The 22,876-nt window shown below is 33.9% G+C and overlaps 1 protein-coding gene across 2 annotated transcripts in view; it reads right to left on the bottom strand.

The window, feature by feature from the left end:
- LOC118192343 (uncharacterized) overlaps positions 1–22,876 on the bottom strand; it is a 288,524-nt gene that overhangs the window by 31,064 nt on the left and 234,584 nt on the right. For both annotated transcript variants that reach the window (XM_035363282.2, XM_035363285.2), the window contains exons 19-20: positions 20,688–20,723; positions 19,998–20,508 (exon numbers count right to left, since the gene is read on the bottom strand). In XM_035363282.2, the coding sequence (XP_035219173.2) occupies positions 19,998–20,508; positions 20,688–20,723 (547 nt within the window). The remainder of the gene's footprint in view (positions 1–19,997; positions 20,509–20,687; positions 20,724–22,876) is intronic.

Genomic DNA, 22,876 nt, shown 5'->3' with positions numbered 1-22,876 from the left:
CCTTTCCCATTACATTGACCAGCTTTTGGTTTAGTCTGAAGGTATGGGAAACGAAGAAATGTTTGCAAAAAGTATTGATTGAGAGCATGGGTATGTAAATAAACACTTACTTTCAAATGATTCCATATACATTTAATGATGAAATTTTTAGTCATTATTAAAGCACAAGCAATAAATTAACAGAAAATTTTGAATTAAAACATAGCAGAACGTCATTTAAAGACTGAAGTTTTGAATTGCCTTGAATGTTCACAGTAGATTAGCTAGACGGAAGAACTATAAAAATTTATTTTACAATTATGAAGTGCATCTATACTATATTACAGAGAATGGGGCAATCAAGTAGATTTCTAAGATATCATCTATGATTTTGCAAGAAAACAAATAAACAAAACAAAAAAAGCAAAATAATAGCATGATTTTTTTAAATGTAAATATTAAAATTTTTCTTCAAAAATATGCACGGGTTTTAAAATTTATTTCCCTATAAGTTATTTTGATATATTTTTACTCATTGTACATCTAGAGGGATGGCAAATTCAGCGATTTGTACCTCACACGGCAAACTCAAAGACTGTTTCTTGACAGCAAAAGCTTTATCTACGTCATCGAATTTCCATTTTCAGAAATTGGATGCCGGGGTTGAAACAAAGGGTCAACGAGCATTTTATTCGAAACTAAAACAAAATGTGAATATCCCCGAATCATCTTTAAATGTGCCAATGTGGCAAACTGAGAAGTAAATCTTTAAGACACCCCTACGAAAAATGGGTCAGGGCTCGTTTCTACAGCAACAGACAGCTGCCGACAAACTGGCGAGAGCTGTTCTTACCACAGACAGTTTTCTGAAGACAAAATATACTGAAAACATACAGAAAATAATCACTACAGTTTAACACCCACAGAAAAAAATATCACAGAAAACTTTTAAATTCATTAGACATATAAATATGTGGCAAAAACACATGTAAAAACCACATCAGTTTAAAAAAAAAAAAACTGTAAAATCGTATGGTAGAAACTCCAATTAAAACTCAAAATATATGGCCTAATAATCATATTGCCAAACTAACAAAACTTGGCCAAGTGGTAAAAGCTGCTGGAACACTGGTAGTTCGGTACAGGATTCGAGTCCTGGACAATGGGCTGGCTGCATGGGTGTTTCCTTGGTTTTCCCCATGTGTAATGTGTATACGAGATAGTTTGCCTTAAAAAGACCTCCACAGGGCATCACTCCCTTTCTATGTAGTACCTAAGAGAGGAGCACATAATAAGTAAAACAGCGAACAAGAGTTGAGAGAAGTGTTTTTCTTCTCATTTTTGCATTTGCACATGCATTTATCACTTTCTTAAAATCGAGATTAACAGTGATGTATGTCTGGTTCTATGGCAAGCACTCAAAGATTGACTGATTATTCTGGATTCTATGCTGTTCATAGATATATTTCTGAATGCAATTTAAAATTAAAATGACCTTTCAGAGCAGTTTGTTGGAGTACAATCATAAATCTTCAGAGAAAACATATTTAAGAATAAATGCAAATTTCCTGTGAACCTTCAGAAAAATGGAATAGAGTCTAACTTCTTGTCTGTCTTCTTTCTTTTTATGTAGCAGGTAACTTTTAGAGCAGATGCATTCCTTACCAAAGTTACTCTCAAAATCAGAAAGACAAAGGCTCAAAGTTTCCCTACTGCATCATAAATTTGAGCAGTCTCTAGTTCCATGTTATTTTAGAAAAATGGAACCTTAAATTACTCTCTTTGTAGACAATAACTTCTTTCTGTAATTTATCCTGAAAAATTTGCGTGATCTTAGAATATGATATTTCATTCTTCTCCAGATCTCCTACCTTTGAAGAAATCTGATCCCACACATTCTTATGACTTTTCTGGTTCCACTTCTACTAATGCAAATGATTCATCAAAAAGCACCTTATATTTAATTTGGGACTTTGCTCTTGAAACCCTCTTAAGTTGAGGAAGATGGAATAATTTCTGAACTCCTAAGTTCCCTTCACTTCCAGGTTAATAACTGCAAATAGGAAAAGAGGTAGAAAGCTCAGTTAATTCACTTCAATTGCAGTGGAAATACTTATATCTTTGACCATCAGTTTCTTCACTGTCTTGCCAAAGTGTAGCAGAATACAACTTCAAATCAATGTCACGAATGTTACTTCAATACCATCTAACACTTTACCCACTGCTAGAGGTTCAATAGCATATGCACATCCAACCTGCTGCTCAGCCGCAGATTCTCCCTGTCCTGAATAGCTGTCAGGACAATCTGATAAATCTTCTAAATAAAACTCTGCAGTACCATTTTTTTCACTCATCGTGAATGGTAAATTTTTTAAAAACAGTGTGAAAATGTGGGAGTTTACGAAGCAACGCACTTAACGCAAGTGAGCAATGTACCTCAATACTAATAATAAAATGCAGATGATGTAGCAAATGGCAATTGTTTATCGTCATAGTTACTGATTGATATGCTATTTTTAGGTAGCTCCAAGAAAAAAGTGATTAATAGGCTATCGGTTGGTAGGCATTGGCGAAAAAAGCCGATTAATAGGCATTGGCAATAAAAAGCGATCATGGTAAAGTGTTAACACATGAAAAGCTTTGAGCCGCCCATATGGTATAGAGGTTGTTTACTGTGGTATAGATAGGCCCAGGTTCGAAACCAGAAGAAGGCATGGATATTTGTAACTGCATAATGTCTTTGCTGCATGGGAGCATTCTAAATATATGGCAAGCTGTAAGTCCTCTCGAGAGGCTGGTGGTAGGAGAGGGGGGGAGACCCTCGGACCTGTTCCTCCAGAGTGCTTTTCATCAAAATTGGGGGTGGAACTGAGCAAACTTGTACTGTCTCCTGTCTCTCAGGGGTCTTGCCAATGACAGGTGCAATCTTGCTCTCCTTGCCATGAAGAATTTTGTGGGCTTGTTCTGAAATTACTGTCAGACAAGTGAGATAAGTCACAATACAACAACACAGTTTTTTTTTAAATTGCTCTTAAGGCAGAAAACATTGCTTTTTAATCTGAATAACAGCCCTTACAAGGATGCCATTGAGATGTTGACAATGATTTTAATGTCACATTTTTACATGGCTGTCAACCTTGAAATCTTAAAAATTGGACACTTTGGGGAGGAGAAATCGGGAAGTTTCCATGCTGCGTGGCAAGGCAATTTCAATGGGCACTTTATAATGTGTGATTCAGGATACTGAGCTATTTATAATTCAGTTCTGAAGTAAAATAAATCAGCATTTAATTGGATATTCTAAATTTTTACGTTCTTCAGCTTATTTCACTTTTTAATCTTCTTACAGCTTTATAATGAGAAAATTCCTTACGTTCTTCAGCTTATTTCACTTTTTAATCTTCTTACAGTTTTATAATGAGAAAATTCCCCATAGTGAAGGAACATCGAATCGAATCACTCACTTTCACCAGCAGGCATTGACTTCAAAGAGTCTTAATCCTATATGTGCCAAAGGCCTGTCGTGGGAGTTGGGAGAAATAAAGGCGTAAAAAAATATTTACACCACATTCTGGGGGGGGGGGATATCAACGACATTAAAGTCTTGCATTCAAAACTGATTTCAAAGAGAAGATGTTCAGAAAAAGTCCATGCGAGAGCAGGAATGGCATAAGTCACGACGGGAAACAGAAACCGTAATGTCAGGGTCAGGAGAAATCTGCGCAGCTTAATACCACCGAGCTGCGGACGCTTCTCTGGATTTCGTCTAAACGGCGAAGTGCTTCATTACGTGATTAGTTGGTTTCGCCAAAAATGAGGATTTTTTGAGCTGCTCTGAATACGGCTTTTAATTTCTCAACTGGAGTTTTTACATTCTGAATGTTTCTTATTATTTCGATGATTGATTTTATTAAGTCCTATATTTTTGGGTCAAGATTCCAAGATACATCATTAAGATTAACTGGAGAAGATTTAATTTTATCATTGTATTAAGTTGTCAATTTCTTTGCGTTGTCAGGAACTGGATTCTGATTATTTCAGTTTTTGCAATTTCTGCACATAATTCCGGTGCTGGTTTTTTCGGAATATTGGGGGATTTCTTTCGAATTTTTCATTATATGCACTACACCTTCTATAACTACTGACATAATTTTTACAGCAAAAAATACAGCGTGGTTGATGTTCTGGCATTTTTGGGCAGGTGTTACTTCTATGTGGACCTCCGCATTTGACACATCTTTCTGGATTTTGACATAGATGTTGTGTGTGGCCATACGCCTGACAGCGAAAACACTGCGCCGGTCGTTTTTTCAGATTATATCTTTCAATTTTTTCTTCAAAGCTAAACAAATCATTTAAATAGAAAATCTGGTTTTCACTAGAGTTCTTTAATTTCATAAGCTTTTCTTAAACTTAATAGGAAGTTTTCCTTTGTTTCCATTTTTAGTTTTCTTAAATTGTCGAACTTTGATAATGTGGAATTTCAAGCATTGTAAATCCTCATAAATTGCTTCTTCTTAGTGAAGGAACAATTTCATAAGTACTTTTATATTGTTGCATTTTTTTCTGACGCCAGTTGTTACGTTATTTTCTTCCTTCACGTTCGTAAGGGGTTTATGTGGATTTAGAGTGAATAACAACAACACTTTATGGAGTATCAAAACACACTTTATTTACCAATATTAGTCAGGACATTTCCAAAACACATTTACAGTCATCGAAGATCTACAATAAGCACACTAGAACAATCAGTGACACAGCCTTCACATTGTCAGGCAATAACGGTGGAGACAGCTTCACTGCAAAGCACCTGAGTACAGCTCCCGACTCTGGTTGGTCGTTCTCGGAACTCCACATACTCTTGAGACTCTCCATGTTACAACTCGCTATGCACTCGACGACTCACAGAGCACAGCTCCCGACTCTTCGGTTCAGTTGTTCTCGGAGCTCAAAACACTCTCTCGATGATGCACTAACCGCAGACACAGAGAGACTCTTTTGATGCACTAGACGACCCACTCGGCACTCGCTGCCCGACATTCAACTCAATCTACTCCACACGGACTGACTAACTCGAGACACACTATCTCACACTCTAGACGAGTTAAACACTAACTGACTGTGGACCAGCAGGGTTTACATAGCTTTGGGCTTGTGTTCGAGAACATTCTAGGCTAAAACGGTAAAAAAAAATTTGTTCCAAAAGGTTCTCCATCTGTCCATAGCATAGTGCCAATTATGCCGCCACATGGGTGATTTCTTGCCAAATGTGGCAACCCTAAACCTTCTTTGCAGGAAAACTATCTCACCGCGCCTGTACATTTCGTAACACTGCCCCCTCCCAAGGATTGCACATCCTGGGCAGTACAACCCTTGGTCAGAAGCCAAATTTGATACAATCAAAACGCTTTAAAACATACAGATAACATTACTAAAGAAACGAATATTTACACTATATACAAGTTAAATACACAAATTAAACACATAACAATTTTAAATTATACAAATTAAAGTTCTGAATGAATTTCAGTCTCAGTCTATTCATTAAGTTATACCCGGGTCAAATACTTTTCCACTGCAGTTCTCAGATGCATTTCTGTTTTGCATATCACAGTCTGAAGATATAGTCCTTTCAAGCTTTTCATCCACAGGGAGGTCTAAAACAGTTTGTTCATCACTCTGTGCTTGATTGGCAGCATGCATACAGTTCACCTTAGTATTTTTAGCTTATGCTATATGCTTATTTATCTCTATTTCCTGAAAGTCAGTTCCGATGTTTGCACCAGGTTCACGAATAGAATCCGATTCTTTACAAGCAGAAGTATCCAGGCGTAAAAAAAGTCCTGGTCTGCACAATCTGCACTACGAGACGCACACATACTTTGCAAAGTGTGTGAATTTTTTTGAAACACTAGAGCACACTGGGTTGATCTTTACAATATGGTAACTGGTAGTTTGGCGATATTTTGGAGGCGATAAAGGTTACTACCTGGGACTTTGGTAATAATGTGAGCAGTACTCAGTTCCGATTACGCATTATTTTGCGTGAGGGAAATGAGAGATCATGGGATATGTCATGTGATATTAATGGACGAATTACGGTTCTTTAATCGGAAAAGGGGGGAAATCCGGAAAAAATGTGTAAATTTTGTATTTAGCTTTATTTTGTGTTGTGTGAAACAGTGTTGTTTAATTTTTGGATCCCATGGCCCTAACTAAAGTAAATTCGAAATGGGTATTTAGGCATTGTGATAAAGAGAAGTTTGCTTTTTATTTAGCGGAGGAAGTATGGAGGAAAAATTCGCAGAAAAAATCTTTCAATAATTTTATTGAATGAATTAGAAAAGTGTATCCGCCACGTAATCAAGATTCTGAAGAAGATTAGGTAAGTTAGTATTTTTAATTATTTGAGGATATTATTTTTATGCATTGTTCTAAATGTAAGGTGGAAAGGAATTTGGTATTATTGGGAAAATTGTTATTAGCAATGATTTATTTTAAAGTAATTAGGATTGTAAGGTAATTTTTATTAATTTAATGTATGTGCTCATTTATATTTTAAGTAGTGTTTTTGAATTTAATTATATTTTAATGAAATGATAGTTATTTTGTGAATTTTATGTTTGTAGGAATTTGGTATACGTTTAAGTTGAAATAAACGTGCATGGAAATAATTTAAATATTTGATACTAAGTATTTGTAATGCTTGCGGTATGAATTCGTTGGTGACGTGTATAATGTAATAGATGATTTAGAGGTAAAAGTTTTTGGATATTTTATTTATTTTATATGTGGAAATGTTCATATTTGGAAAGGGTAAATACTTTTTCGCTATCAGGTAATTTCATATATGTTCTTTTTACCGGTTTTAAAGATTGAGAAAATTGTCAAGTATTTTCGTGAAATTTTTCTAATTTATGAGAAAAAAGCAGTGTACATGGATATAGTGAAGAGTGTGCGCAATGCCATTTTTGTGCAATTCTGGGATGTTTTTTAAGTAAAAATAAGTCGGCGTGTACATGGTTTATGTGTATGTGTTATTTTCAAAAACGCGTAAGGAGCATGATATTGTGCACTTTTTTCCAATTTTGCAGTGGATATTTGTCATGATTAAGCAGTTTTGTTTGATAAAATTTCTAGCATAAGTGTAATTCGGCTAGTAGATTGTTGGAAGAAGTGTTCAGTAGATAAAAAGAAAAGAAACATGTCTTTACTTCATGAAGACAAAATGGCGGCGGGGAAAAAAAATAGAGGATTGCTGTAGGAGAGTTGGTTGCCAAATTTTTGCCAAAGAATCGCCAAGTTACCATAATGTAAAGATCAACCGCACACTGCTTAAGCTGCATATCAGCTTCTCCCATCTCTGCATCACCTGCACTTTCAGATGGTTCAACTCTTGCTAATTGAGACTTTCTAACTTCATTATCACTTTCTACAATCTTGATAGTCACATTTTCACTTCCTTGCATCTCTACTTCAAGCACATGAGAATCAAAATCTTCTTTTCTGTCTTTCATTTCTTCACCTTTTCGATCTCTGTCTTTAATCTCGTTATATATTTCATCCTTCATTTCTGGATCTTTTTCTGACAGTTCATTAGCTATTTCCTTCATTTCTTCATCCTTTGATTCTTCAGATGCCACTTGTCTCATTTCCACATCGTATTTTATACCTCCAATTTCTTCTGTAAGCTACTGTCACCTGCTGGAGTTGTTCTCGCACCTTTTCTTGGCCGCCCTTTATTTCTTATCGTCCGGCGTTGATCTCAGCTGTTATCCCTTAATATCCAGCTTTTATCTCGACATATCTGGCTTTCATTTCCGTCTTCATCTCTTCGTATCCAGCTTTTATCTCATCATATCCGGCTTCCATTTTTTCTTGGAACTCAGCAAAGGCAGTCATGAGCTGTGTTACTAGTTCTTCCATTGCTCTTGTCACTGGCATTCACCCTCAAATCCCACTTCTGACACCAGTTGCATTTTTTTCTGACACCAGCTGTTACGTTATTTTCTTCCTTCACGTTTGTATGGGTTTTGTGCGGATTTGGAGTGAATAACGATGACACTTCATGAAGTATCGAAACACACTTTATTTACCAATATTAATCAGGACATCTCCAAAACACTTTTACAGTCATCGAAGATCTACAATAAACACACTGGAACAATCAGCGACACAGCCTTCACACTGTCATGCAATAGTGGTGGAGACAGCTTCACTACAAAGCACCAGAGTACAGTTCCCAACTCTGCTTCGTCATTCTCGGAACTCCACGTACTCTCGAGACTTTCCATGCTACAACTTGCGATGCACTTAACGACACACAGAGCACAGCTCCCGGCTCTTCAGTTTAGTTGTTCCCGGAGCTCAACACGCTATCTCGACGATGCACTAACCGTGATACATGGAGAGACTCTTTTGATGCACTCGGCACTCTCTGCCCGGCTGTCAACTGGATCGACTCCGTACGGACTAACTCGAGATACATTATCTCGCGCTCTAGACGAGGCACACACTAACTGACTGCAGACCAGCAGGGTTTATACAGCTTTCGGCTTGTGTTCGAGAACACACTGGGCTAAACTGTACGAATTCGTTCCAGAAGGTTCTCCATCCATCCATGGCATATCGGTAATTATGTCTCCAAATGGGCGATTTCTTGCAAAATGTGGCAACCCTGCCATTTTATAGCAACCCTAAACCTTCTATGCAGGGAAGCTATCTCACCGCGCCTGTACATTTCGTAACAATATATAATAAAAATAAAATTAATAATTAATGTACATATAATTTGTGAACAAACTTAGTAATGTACCATACACTGAAGTAAACAAAATTAAATACTAACTGATATAAAAATTGCTTAAATCTCAACACACACACACACACAAAAAAAAAAAAAGGCTGAACAAATGAAACTTACTAAAAAGAATTTAATAAGTTCAACACAATATGATAAAAAAGTACAATTGAAATGAAATAAAATTTATTAATACAGTACAAAGTCCATAATTCGGATTCATCGGGACTTCTGCGATTTCGGATTAAGGTTCTTTCCGGATTATAGATCATCAATTTAAATCTGGTAAGATGGCATGCAGAAATTATACAATTAAAAATATGGAACCGTAATTTATGAAACAAAGAGCAATTATGATCTAAAGAGTATCAAAATTTACAAAAAAAAAAGAGTAATATTTATTTGTTTATTAAACATTTCTTTCAATGTAAGATGTTTAGGTTGCTTCATTTTTTTGTGCTAATACTTTCTCTTTAATTCTATAAACAGATATAATTTCTTGTTCAGTTACAAAGTTCCACTGTTCAAGTCCTGTAATTGCTGTGTCGAGAATACCGACTAATTTGTTAATCGAAATTTTTTTGTTTTCAATAAGCTCTTTGCACTTTCTTCACTATCGGCAGTGCGCATGGGTAAACGCTTTACGCACATACGTAGCGGGCGTACACATTAAAAGCACATGCATAAATGCTTTACGTGCATGCATAAGTTTGTGGCTTTGAGGTCCGGATTATAGATCAGTCCGGATAATGGACGTCCGGATTACGGACTTTGTACTGTAAAAATAATACTGGAAATCACTAGAGGTGGGAGAATTGAAATTTATCTAATTTATGCATCGTTAATTCATTAAATTTCATTTATTGCTGGGAAACATTTCCCTTAATAAATTCTAAAAATTAAGATCAGAATATTTAGTGGTCTACTAGGAGATGTTATAAAAATTCCGAAGAGTTGGCAGCTATATTTACAGGGGAAAAATTGAGATCCATCTCCTTACAAAATTTGCATAACAGTGGTGTACACTTTGTATGAATTCAGAAAACTGCACTGCACTTGTATGGTATGCACTTGCACGTTGCTCATACGTCAAGTACATTGGTTTCCAAAAGTTAAGCAAAAAAACAGAAAAAATAATAAATCAGCTAAAAGTAGTTCAAAATTCTTGAAATATGGATATGCTTCAAACAAAAGGAAGCTGATTAAGTAGCATTGGGGATCAGTTTACATAAATACAATACAGCTTAAAACTGGCAGTTTAGAAGGGAATCCCAAATCAATGAACAATGGTATATTAACCATTTGACGCACGGTGGTTGCGCCTATGTGCGAAACGTGCAATGTGGGTCTATGCATGTACGAAAAAGACAAAACATGCTTTGAACAGTGTCACAAAAAATATTTGTTCTTTGAGATTAATAAAAAAACACTGAGTCCTTTTTTTCCCCTTATTTTACTGAGTTTTTTAATCCATGTAGCCAAATGTCCTTATTATGTAGGTACTTATACTTTCACTGCTATAGAAAAATTACATAAATGTTTATTTTTAAAATTTTTTCTGACGATTTAATTTGTAAAATAATGTAAAATATATATATATCATGCAATTCTTACATGCATTTTTTTAAAAATTCGTAAATTTCGTCATTTATTGGAAACACGCAACGGAGAAAGGTAAGTTTTTCCCCCTACTACCTGGGTAAGTTTCAAAGTCCTAGAAGCGTGGTGGTTTCACAGTGCGACCACCACCCACAAAAGAACAGGCAAGAGTAGATTTTTTTTAATTCATATATTATTCATCTCTAGGATCATAATATTAAATTTCTACAGTTTTTAGTTAAAAAAATAATAAAATAATATCACATGCGTCAAAGGGTTAAACAATTTCGAGATAGCCAAAATGTAAAAATGAGTACAAGATGATATTTGCCAGCAGAATTACATTGTAGCCATACACCAATCAGAAGAAGATCAGTGACAGTCTGATGATGCAAGATCAAATGTCAACCATTTCATGGTAACCCAGTTGTGGAACCAATTTGTAACTGCAGGTTCAGACTCTCAGTGCAGGTCAACAGTTATCACTTTGGCAGATTACTGGTATTCATGCTTAGTGCACATCACAACAGGACTGAACTTTATCTCAGCTTAGATCTGTGCTTATTTCTGTTACAGGAAGGACAGGATCAGTTATGAGAGAATGCAAGCTTCATGAAAGAGGCCTGTATGATAAGCAGTGTTCCACTTACCTCCTGCCACAAAAGGGAGCATTTGAATTGAGCATGCTATCATGTAAACTGGATTGAAAATCAGTAAAGGTCTGTTCTGTACACCAAGTCCTAATTTGCTTTACAGAGTGATTTTCGACATGCTTACATATGGAGAGAAGCAAACATTGATGTATTCCATTAAACATGTAAGAAAAGCATACTTATGCAGAAAATAATGTATAGAAAGCTGGTAGTGTACAGGTGAACTTTGTTGCCATGTGGAATTCTCAACACTCAAAGGCTACACAGACAACATACTCGATCCTACCATTCATACATATGCTGCAGTAATTGCAATATTTTCATTTTGCAAGCAGATAATTCTTGCCCTTACACTCCTCAGCTCATGCACCAGTTTCTTAAAGAAATTATAGACTAAATGGAATAGCCAGCATGCTCTCCACCCTTAACCCCATACAGTATGTGTGGGATGCTCTCAGGAGGTGTGTTGCTGGCCTCCAAGCCCCACCCCAAACCCTAGATGGCTTAGAACTGATGTATATGATCAATGGGCATTGCTACCCATGCAGTCCAATGACAACATCATGAACAGCGTGAAACATTGTTGTCAGTCATGTATTGCTCTTAAATGTGATTGTACTCACTAATGGAAAACCTCCTTATATATATATATATATATTTAATTTATATGTCAAACTTAGGAAATTTAATGTTCCTGTTGATATCAAAAAATGTAAATATTCTGTGTAATATTTTCTTATGTTTTTAAGTTATAAGTGATATAATAAATATTATCACTAAGTTTCATCCAATTTGCTTGAATACTTCGAGTTACTATTTTTCCATTAATAGCTTAACATCAGAAATTAATGTACATTCAGTGAGTGAGCAGAACATGAAATGAAGAAAATAAGTTGAACAGAGTTCACAAACAATAAGCTGAACAAAGTTCAAAATCTGTACATCCAATACCAAGAATGATCTAGCATCCAAACCTCCAGACTACGTTTTTTAGTACAAAGGAGCAGATGGCCCAGAAAGACTATTACTTTCATTTTGCCATTTTGCATTGAAATGTTGGTTCACTTTTCAAATTGTTGCCACCAAATATTACAGCCCTGTATTATATTTAAAGAAATTAAATAATGAAGAATCTGCATAAATGTATGCATGTTTCTTGCATTGTAATAAAACAACAGTATTTAGAGCCATCAAATTTTGAATAATGTATGTTTCCACCTGAAGACCAAATTTGAAATTTGTTTTATTATCTATTTCATATTTTACAAAACTTTGACAATTTTTTTATTAACAACTCAACAATTTCAAACTGAAAAATAGCAACACTGTACAGAGGAAAAAAAAAGCATTTTTATCTCCAGCACAGGGCTGTGTATCAGAAATTCTAAAGATATGCTCATTTGAAAACAAATTTGAAAACACACAAAACGTTAAAAAAATGCCCGCTTGAGTGCAATGTAAAAATTTGAAAGCTTTTGGATTGGTCATATTGGCCCTTTTTAAACAAAGGTTAGAAATGGAGAATACAATACGGAGGAAAATCAGGTGCGCTGCAAAATGAATTTTTCTGTCAAATTACTTGACATTTTTACATGTCACTTTCAAACACCTACTGGCTAGGAAATCCCACCATAGCTAGTGACAATACATTGGGTTGATACTGGATAAGCGTAACAAGATAACTGCACTTTCAGTCATTGAATGACTGGGAAGGTTAGCATTTTTTAACTGACTTAAAAACATGTGCAGGTCCAATATATATTTGTTTGAAGTGAGATACTGCTTACACTCATTGGTATAGCAGTAGAGAAAAAAGAAAAATTAAGATGAACAAGTTCATAGCATATAAAAAATTATACTATTCTTATTATTTTTTGCAGGCTATTATTATTGTACTTATGTTAGCAATATTAAAATTTGAATTTTCAATTATGTTGAAAAGAATTTCTTATTCTGGAGCTGCAGCAATATTTGTAAAGTAGAAACATGTTTCAATGTCAAGCAAGCAAAAAATGGAACTTCTGCAAAATTAGATAAAGGCATGCCTGTCTCACAAACAAAAAATATGTCACAGAAAAGACAACAGCATGTGACATTAAAGAAAAGCAGGGGGAAAAACCTTTCAAATTTCCTGTGCATTTCTGACACCATGCTCACAAGGTATAAAATAAAAATCATTCATTATGCTAAAAGCAAGAATCACAACAAAATAATAATTGAATGGCTGAGACAGCATCACAGAGAGAAGTGCCACGGATGGCTCTAATACCAATGCTTGAAAGCAAAATGTTTCACGAGGAAATAAAACTGATTGCAAACATTTGACAGTCTACAGCTAAATTCAAAAATCGTACTGGCTTAAAGCAGTTAAAAATTTCTGGCAAAAAAGTTGCAGCTTATACTGAAGCACCTAAGCAATTTGCAGGTGAATTCATCATTAATGGCAAAAAATTATCTTCAGAATCAATTTATTATGCTGATGAATTTGGTTTTTTATAGCAATATGTATCCTAAAATATCTAGGCAACCTCTGCAGAAAAGTCTCTACCCAGTGCCAATGACTTCAAAGCAAGATTATCAATTCTGGCATATGCAAATACTAAAGAAAAGCATAAATAAAAACATTTCAAAATTGCAGAAAACACACATCCTTGGGTATTTAAAGAAGCAAAACTTTTCATCATCATTTATCATTTAAAAAAAAAAAAAAAAAAAAAAAAAAAAAAAAAAAAAAAAACAGCATGGATGAAACAAACATTGATAAATGGCTGGTTTGAAAAACATTCACTACATAGACATAATCAACATTTGAAATTAGTTCGTTTACTAGATGATGCAAAAACTGTCCCGAATACAGACAACCGTTTGGCTTATACTTCACTCAAAAAAAGGTAACACCACTGTCTTATTCTTTCCTACAAATTGTGCACCTGTCATTCAGTTTGTTAGGTACATTATTTTTAATAATAGTTATTTTAATTTGTTAGCCTTTCCTGTCCCTTTTGATTTCTCTTGCATTTCCTCACCAGGATGTAAATTTGTTAGGGAGAACAAGAGAGTATTTAAACAAAGTAGCTTAAACATTAGTCAGAGAGTAGTTTTGCTATTGAAAGCACACAGGATTTTCTCAGGAAAACAGGCCTGAGGAAAACATAATGAATGATTTTTTATTCAAGTTATGCAGGCAAAAGCATGAACATCAGCCATGCTTGCCACCCAGGATCAAACATCCAGTATTCAATTAGCTTAACTACAAAGCCACTGGCAGGACTAATATTTTAGCATAAAATCTGCTATGTAGAGCCTAGCAAAGTCACAGAAAAAAGTGTGAAGATATTTAAAAAAAATGATTGGCATGCAGTGGCATAGTGAGAAGGGGGCACTATCATGTCCTGGGTGCCACTCGCAGAAGGATGCCAAATCATCCCCAAGACAAAACAAGTTTTATCGGAAAATTTCAATCTTTATTTTGATCGAGTTCTAGGAAATAAATTTTAAAGTAATAATTATTGTAATACAATTATTTCATTTTTTTTTTATTTGTCAGATAAAATACGTTTATAAATAATATTTGAAGTAAATCAATCAAATATCACTGTATGCAAAACGTTTTTTCTTCTTTCTTTCTGAACACTTTATTTTTCTAAAACAGTGAAATATTTTTATTTCTTTAAACAAGGTTCACGTACAGCTCATGCTTATTATTTTAAAATGATAACAAACAATATACTATAGTCTTTTATAATATTATAAGCACTTCAAACTTAAACTATTATTAATTCATCTGCCAAACTATAATCATCTAATAAATGACATCAAAAGAAATACGTATTATGGGTTTTTCTTTGACTCGACTCCTGATATCGCTCATCGACAACAAATGTCACAAGACTTTTTAGGTATATCGATATTGATTTTACCAGCAGAAAAGTTTCTATTAAAGAATCCTTTTTGTGATTTATTGAAATACATGCTAAAGATGCAGCCTCAGTTGTATACACAGTTTTAGAAACATTAAATTCCAATCAGATTTCATTAAGAAAATATAGATCATAATGTTATCACAACTCTGCTGCGATGTTAGGTCACATAGCTGGTGTTCAAGAAAGAATTATGGGGAAAAAATAATCAAACATTATTTATAAACTGTGATGAACATTCACTAAATTTAGTAGGAGTTATTGCAGCTAAGCAATGTGCAGTCATTGTAACTCATTTTAGAATAATTGAAAACATATATCTCTTTTTCTCTGGTTCAGCATTATGATAGGAATTAAAAAATGCATTAAAAAAGCTGTTAAACATGAATTTGAAACAAGATGGAGTGCCAGAGTACAAGCGGTTAGTGTTACTATTGATGGGCTGGATGAATTAGCAGAACTATTAGAATAATTAGCAGAGGGAAGTTCTACCAAAAGTGAAGCTACAATTTTATTGCAAAATACACTGAATTATAATTTCATAATTTAAGTCTATTTCTCGCATGAACTCTTGAGAAGTGATAATGTGCAGCTCAGATCACAACATCCTAAAAATAATTTTAGGGAAGTGTTGCATGATCTTGAATCATTAGTGACTGAATTTGCAGAAATTCAAGATGAGACCCGTGAAGAGGCAAAAGAAAAGGCTAAATCTCTTTGTGAAAAATAATGTATTGATTTAACACTCCATTTTAGAAGATCAAAAATACCTGATAAATTCAACAGAGATGTTTGCCTTTCAGAAGAAAGTGAAATTTCTCGCATTATAAAAAGCATTCCTGATTGTCTGCAGCAGAAAATAAGTATATGATTTATGCAACAAAGTGATCTTAATAGCAAATTTGGATATTTATTGGCTGTGGAAAATTTGTCAACGGTGAAAATTTTGGAGAATTTATAATACAGATATTAATGGAACAAAGCTCTATGTTAAAATATACGATTGCAAGATATTACTCCACAGTGGTAAAGAAATTGAACCTACAACTTCATCACAGCTTTTTACCTTTATAATCTTGTATAGAAAAAATGTTTTCCAAACCCGGCAGTCTCATTTCAAATACTCCTTACTATTTCAGCATCAACTGCTAACTATGAATGCTCATTCAGCAATTTAAAATTAACAGTGGCATTTACGATCAACGATGGGACATCTCCTAAGTGACCTAGCATTTTTAAATGTGGAAAGAGAAAAATTTGAAATAATTGACTCTGATGAAGTAACTGATAAATTTGCTTCATCAAAGGCAAGAAAAATGTATAGATAGTAATTAATTGTATTAATGTATTACAGTATTAGCATTAAATATAGCTACTTACATATAATATATATGAACTTTTTTATTGTTTAAAAATTGTATTTTTTTCAAACAATTATGTAAATATGTAAAATAAATATCTTTTTAATAATTCTAGATGAGCATATGTCTGATTTTTCCACTGACAGAGACACATTTAAAAATCCAATCCTAGTCTTGATTGTATTTAAACTAGATTTCTTGTTTAAAATTTAAAGCTTCACCTGAGCCTGTTATTCTGAAAAACTTTATAATATTTATTCCGAAAAACTGTACAGCACTTCGTAGAAGTGTAGTTAGGTGGTACCCATTCATAATATATTATAGAGTATTTTTAGGCTGATGCTGCATTTGATTATTATTTGTAATATATTCTTATTACTAATATATTCTGTATATATAAATATATATTTTTGGGGAAGGCACCAGAAAGGTATCATGCCATGAGTGCCAGTTATGCTTGCTACACCACTGCTGGGCCAGCTTACTATATTTCATGGTGTTGATGATGATCACAGCTATAAATTGAAAGCTTTTCCGATACCAAAAACAAAAAGCAAAATGTTCAAACTAATGGAATTTTGGGAGAAATAATCAATGAAGATGATACAACAAAAATTTTCCCTTGCAAAGACAATGCCACAATCATTAATCATGTAACAGATAGCAAATTCCGTAGTACAGATTTAAATTAAAAACACGTCGCTACCAATAAGAAACAAAAAGGTTGTTCAGAATGAAAACATTTTGGTTGCCTGTTTAGTAAGGAATTCTCAACATGGCACTAGCAGGGCTTGAACAACTCACCTTTATAGCTGAACAAGAAATTAAGGCTCTGTATAAAATTGATTTTTTTTAATAAAATTTCAAATAACAACCTAAATTTTATTTTATTTTTAAATTTCACTGATTAAATATTTATAAAAACATATAATAATAATAATGATGCAAAGGAAAAAATTTAAATTTATCATGTTTATTTTCTATCTGTAACAAATTTCTGTTAGTTAAATTTCATAGATCAAATGTACTAGCAACTAAATATTAAACTGTTGGATTGACATTTATTTCAATAACTCTAATATTTTGAATTAACCGCTAAATAGCTTACTTTTAACGTAAAATAAAAATTTATGAAAACTTGCCAAATTTTCACAAAAAAAACTTCTCTAGAGAAACAAAACTTGTGAATAAATACCAACAATTTATGCTCTTTCCTTTATGAATTAAATATTTTATCAACACACAGAGAAAAAATTACACGGATTTATATCTAAATACATATTATGGTATGAAAATAATTAAATATTTTCCAATTATTTACTGTCACTCAATATCTGATGGCGTTTCAAATCTGTTAACACTTGAAGGCTTGGAGAAAAATTACTAGAAACAATCTTCATCAAGGATTGTAAATCTTCATTGGTCAATCAGACTGTTTTTAAAGTTGTTAATTTTCAACTAACTAGTGACTGATTCAATGAAAATAAAAGTACAAACTCAACGGGGGGCGGCGGGAAGAAGACATATGAAATTATTACCAACGTTGGGCTGAAGAATCAATTTATTATGATTGTAGCGAAGTCCCATCTTATTCTAGTCATGCGGCCTAGCATACAAGCATACAAAGACTGTAATTTTTTTCATTTAACTGACAGCATAAGCCTATCCTTTCTATAAATTCATTAGCAATTGCCCAATATAAACACAATCCATATGTTTCTAATGTTGTTTATAATTTCAATTATGATTTCCTGAAATGCAATGACTATGTTCTTTTTTCTGTTGGCTTCTTTACTGGATTTGCCACAGCATTGTTATAAATGCATTACATATGTACTCTTGGCTGTGTGTCAGCATTTGCGTTGAACTCAATTGGAATGTAATGAGAGCTGAAACATTTGCTAGTGCTTTCTATTTTCTTAAACACTGCATTAAAATCCACTGCTCAATGAATTTATGCTATATCAAAAACTGTAAGCACTGTATTAAAACAAATACATAAATATATTGGCAGCCCACATTAATTTGCTTCAGGGGCAAGAAGCGGCCTGCATGCCGTCAGTTTGAGACTGCTGACCTGCGAACAGAGTCACTGAAGTCTTCACAATTCCAGATCTCTGATTTTGTACTGCAATATATTTATCATATATTTCTCTATTAAAATAATTTTTTTCTATATATTTAACATGAAATACTCTATAAACATGAAAAGACAAAATAGAAACAAATTTGAAAAAAAAAAAAAAAAAAAAAAAAAGCTTCTATGTGCTTTTTTGAGTTTGTTTTTATTTGGTCTGGCTCTTTGCGTCTAAATTTAGTGATTTTTCCTCTATTCTGAAATCTGGAAAATTCCACACAATCTTAGATGTTTGGATTTTTGGTCTCTCACTATACTTATTTATATTTAGCACATGATATAATAACTAAAAATTGTGAGATTACCAGATCTGATAAAGCTCAGTAACTATTTCAAATGGTTCAACTGTAGATACTTAACACGTTGACTGCTGTGGGAGAGTCCCCAGTGGCTGGCACTCGACTTGGCTACAGCGCCATGGGGGCCACTGGTGAATGGCAACGTGGCCAACAATAAAAATATGTAATTAAAAGTAAATATTGATAAAGATAAATTTTTAAATAATAACCATTGTTACTATAATGTTTTGAAGCATAATAGATCACAAATATTTAAATCTTAAATCGAAAAAATGGTCTGCAGCGCCTCGGGGGTGAGCGGTCACTCCCACCAGAAAAAATGCATTAAATGCGATTACATAACTCACCTTATCTTTTGTAGATAATATTTCAACATAGTATGAACATGCATCGAACAATAAAAAATTCATGTTGGTGCCATGGGCAAACCATGTAAAATGCGCATGGCATTCAACGTGTTAATACACAGAACTTAAGTATAAAAAAGTTAAGTAATAACACAAGTACGCAATCTAAAGTCTTGGTTACAATAACATCAAAAAGTAACCACTTTAAAGTTATATACAGCTAAGACCTTGCATAGAGTATAATTAAAACAAACAAGTTTTGAAAGCAGGCTTATCATACAGTTCTTAAGCTTTAATAGAGAGATTTGTAATTCACTGCATATTTTCAATAAAATTAAATAGGCAATTCCAAGCCTGTTCATTGAATTCCCCCAAAAGCTGGCAAAAATGAGAGAGATAGCAAATCAAATATTAAAAAGGAAAATACACTTCTTAATGATTGTACGAATAACATTAAGAGTAAGAACTACACTATAAAGATGAAATAAAAATCCATTATACATAATATTTGATAGTTTTACATGATAAGTATATACATATATATATTTTATGTTCCATTGCCTATTTTTTCTTACACATTCTAACTGTGGCATGTGTTTATCTGAAATTGCCTGCTCAGCTGACTAGCAGGACCCCTGATAAATGATACTCAATTATGCATTACATGACTCCCCACATCCCCATCAGGTGGATGTCTGCCTTGCCATAAAGCTTGCACTGAAACCGCTTAAAATGCTTATTATTTTTCTCTTTCGTTTCTTTACTTCTAGTTGAAGCTTCAAAAATGTTTCATCGTGAATATCATATTCCAAAACAACTATTTCCTTGAATACAGATGTTATTCACATCAAAATTGATTTGAAACAAAATTTCAGATATATGTAGCATTCAAAGATACTTACCAAAAGTTTTTTGCATGCTGTTTTCAGCAAATGGCTGTATTGCAGGAGTTTTACTTGCTGTAGTACAACCCTCAGTAGGAGTACTTAGTGAGGGAGTTGAAGAAGACAACAACTGATGAGTGTGGTTATATGATGTAGAATGGGCTGGTGTCGTTACAGTATGAGCAGTGGAACTAATAGAAAATATTGCTTGAAGGCCTTGTTCAATATTACTCTTCAAATTAACAGAAGGTACCAATGGTGTATGAATTTTTTGAAGTTCCAGCTTCAGGCCTTCAATATTAGTGGCAACAGTATGTCGACGAGAAGATATATTTTCAGTGGGTTGCAAGGATAATTTTGTAGCTTGAGACTGAACAGTTACCACTGGTACAGGTACAGGAGTAACAATAGAACAAGTATGAGCAGATGTTATTTGCAACTGAACAGATGTAGCTGCAGCAGAAATTTCACCGGTAATTTGCTCAACATCCCCTCTATTTCTCGGTGTTATGGAGGGAACAGAACATGTCTAAAATAGATTACACATATTAGTACATATAGCAGCTTATACACAAAACTTCAATACAATAATTAAAAAGTTTCTGAAGGAAAAATTTCTGAACTTTAACAGAAATATTACATTAAAATACGCATAAATTTTGAGACCACAGAGTTTAATAACAAAGGTTAACAACTTTTTATTCTTACATGTCTCATTGACCTCATCTCACTTGGTAATCTCACCTGCAAAAGTAATCATGATAAATTTAACACTGAAATTCCTCAACAACAGCATTACAGACTGTAAAAAAGTACAAGAACCAAAAAAAAAAAAAAAAAAAAAGGTATCCCTCATAGCAGAGGACAAAAGGGAAAGTTGAATATTTTGAAGCTTTTTCCAAGCACAGAATAATTTAAAACTGTATCATTATACTGCAAGAAAAATTAAATATGTATTTAATTTTTATACATAAATAAAAGTTTTTATTTATTGAACTTTCATAAATTATTAAATTACAAATTCATTAAAATAATAGCTAAAACCAGCTTTCCTCCCAAAATTCTACAAATTTTGCCGCCCAGTGCCTAATTTAACCCTTTTGCATCTAACATGTTATGCATGTCCCATACCAAATCAAAAAAATTGAGAGGGAATCGCATCTATTACAAACACATGAGTCTGTGTCCCACTCGAGTACTGGGACTTAGACTAAAGGTTTGCCCCCAATTTTGCAATGTTCTCTCAGTCAGTCTACATCCAGTGACACAGTGAACATGTCCTAACCTATAATTGCAAATCTGTTTATTGTTTTTTATGTTTTTTTACTGTAAATTGATGTCTAAAAGTGTGAATTACTTTTATGGCATTGCCAATATATTTTCATTAATGTATTTGATGAAAACATTAACATCGGACATATACATCCCTTTCAAAATCTCATTGCGGTTAAATGCACCCCAGTCGGTTTTTGTTGCCTGTGTGCTCAATCAAAAATATGCATACGAGGTGAGACACAATAAAAGAAAAGTGTGTAGCTTGAAAAAAGAGTAGAGTTGCAATAACTGTTTTGGTGACGTCATCTCACACACTTCTCCTGTACATGTGGCTAGTTTCGACTTGACCAATCACACCAGTTGGGAGTACTGCATCATTGAATGAACATGTGCAACTGCATTCTGGCGGGAAAATGTCTAATGTAAAAACTGATAGCGAATCAACAACAAGTTTCTTGTGAAACTTAAGAAATCAGCCACAGAGGAAAAAGTTCAAATGTTAACTGAGGCTTATGGAGATGAAACTTTGTCTCGCACAATCAAAATTCATGGCAATGTTAACTGTCTTCTTCAATATAAATGGAATTGTAATGACTGAGTGGGTTCCCAGTGGTCAGACTGTTAATCAACATTACTATATTGAAGTACTAAAAAGACTTCATGAAAAAATTAGGGAAAAAAGTCCACAGTTGTGGACTGATGAATGGCTGCTGCACCAGGACACTTCACCTACTCACACAGCTTTATCTGTCAAGTAGTTTCTAACCAGCAAAAACATTACTGTGATGGGGCATCCTCCTTATTCACTTGATTTGGCTCCCAGTGACTTTTTTTATTTCCTGAAGTTAAATCTTGCTTAAAGGGAAGCCATTTTACCTTAGTTAAGAAGATTCAGGCAAAACCGGAGAATCTCCTGATAGGCCTTCCAAAAACCTCACTCCAGAACTGATACCAGCAATGGCAGCACTGAATGCAAAAGTGTGCATATACTGAAGAGGACTACTTTGAAGGTGATAATGTCATGGATAACTCATTCTATAAGTACAATCATTTATTGGATCAGGCTCCTTTTTTTGGGAGGGGGTGTCGCACCTCGTATGTGTGTATATACACTGGTTATCATAAATAAAAAATTACATAAGAAAAAATTACAAAAATCAAGATTACTAAAAGAGTTACATGTAGAATTTTATGAAACTTACCCACAATATACAACACATAGTAAGGTATCAAATAATATAAAAAGAAATTACCAGACAAGTAAGGTATAGAAATTAGCCCATGTATAAAATGAACAAATCGAAGACGTCAGTTTGCTATAGGAAAAGTACTTTCAATATGGAATATGATCACCTCTAGAAGAAATGCAGCACATACAGACATGTGTGATGCTTTCAATTATGCAGTCTATCAGTTCCATAGAAAGCGAGAATCATTCCTCTTGCAAATCAGTTGCAAGCGTGGCAAGGATCTGAGGGGGCAGATTGAGAGCAGCTAGATGTCTCATTAAAGCATCCCAAACGTGCTCGATAGTATTCAAGTCCACGGATTGAGCTGTCCACTCCATGCGTATAATTGTTTCTTGCTGAAGATAATCATCTACGATTCAAGCCCTGTGTGGT

Source organism: Stegodyphus dumicola, chromosome X1 (assembly GCF_044657685.1).
Source record: "Stegodyphus dumicola isolate Sdum_Otavi_A_Nest chromosome X1, ASM4465768v1".
Lineage (NCBI taxonomy): Eukaryota > Metazoa > Arthropoda > Arachnida > Araneae > Eresidae > Stegodyphus > Stegodyphus dumicola.
Note: the sequence above shows the minus strand (reverse complement) of the source record. Positions and strands in the feature narration are given on the sequence as shown.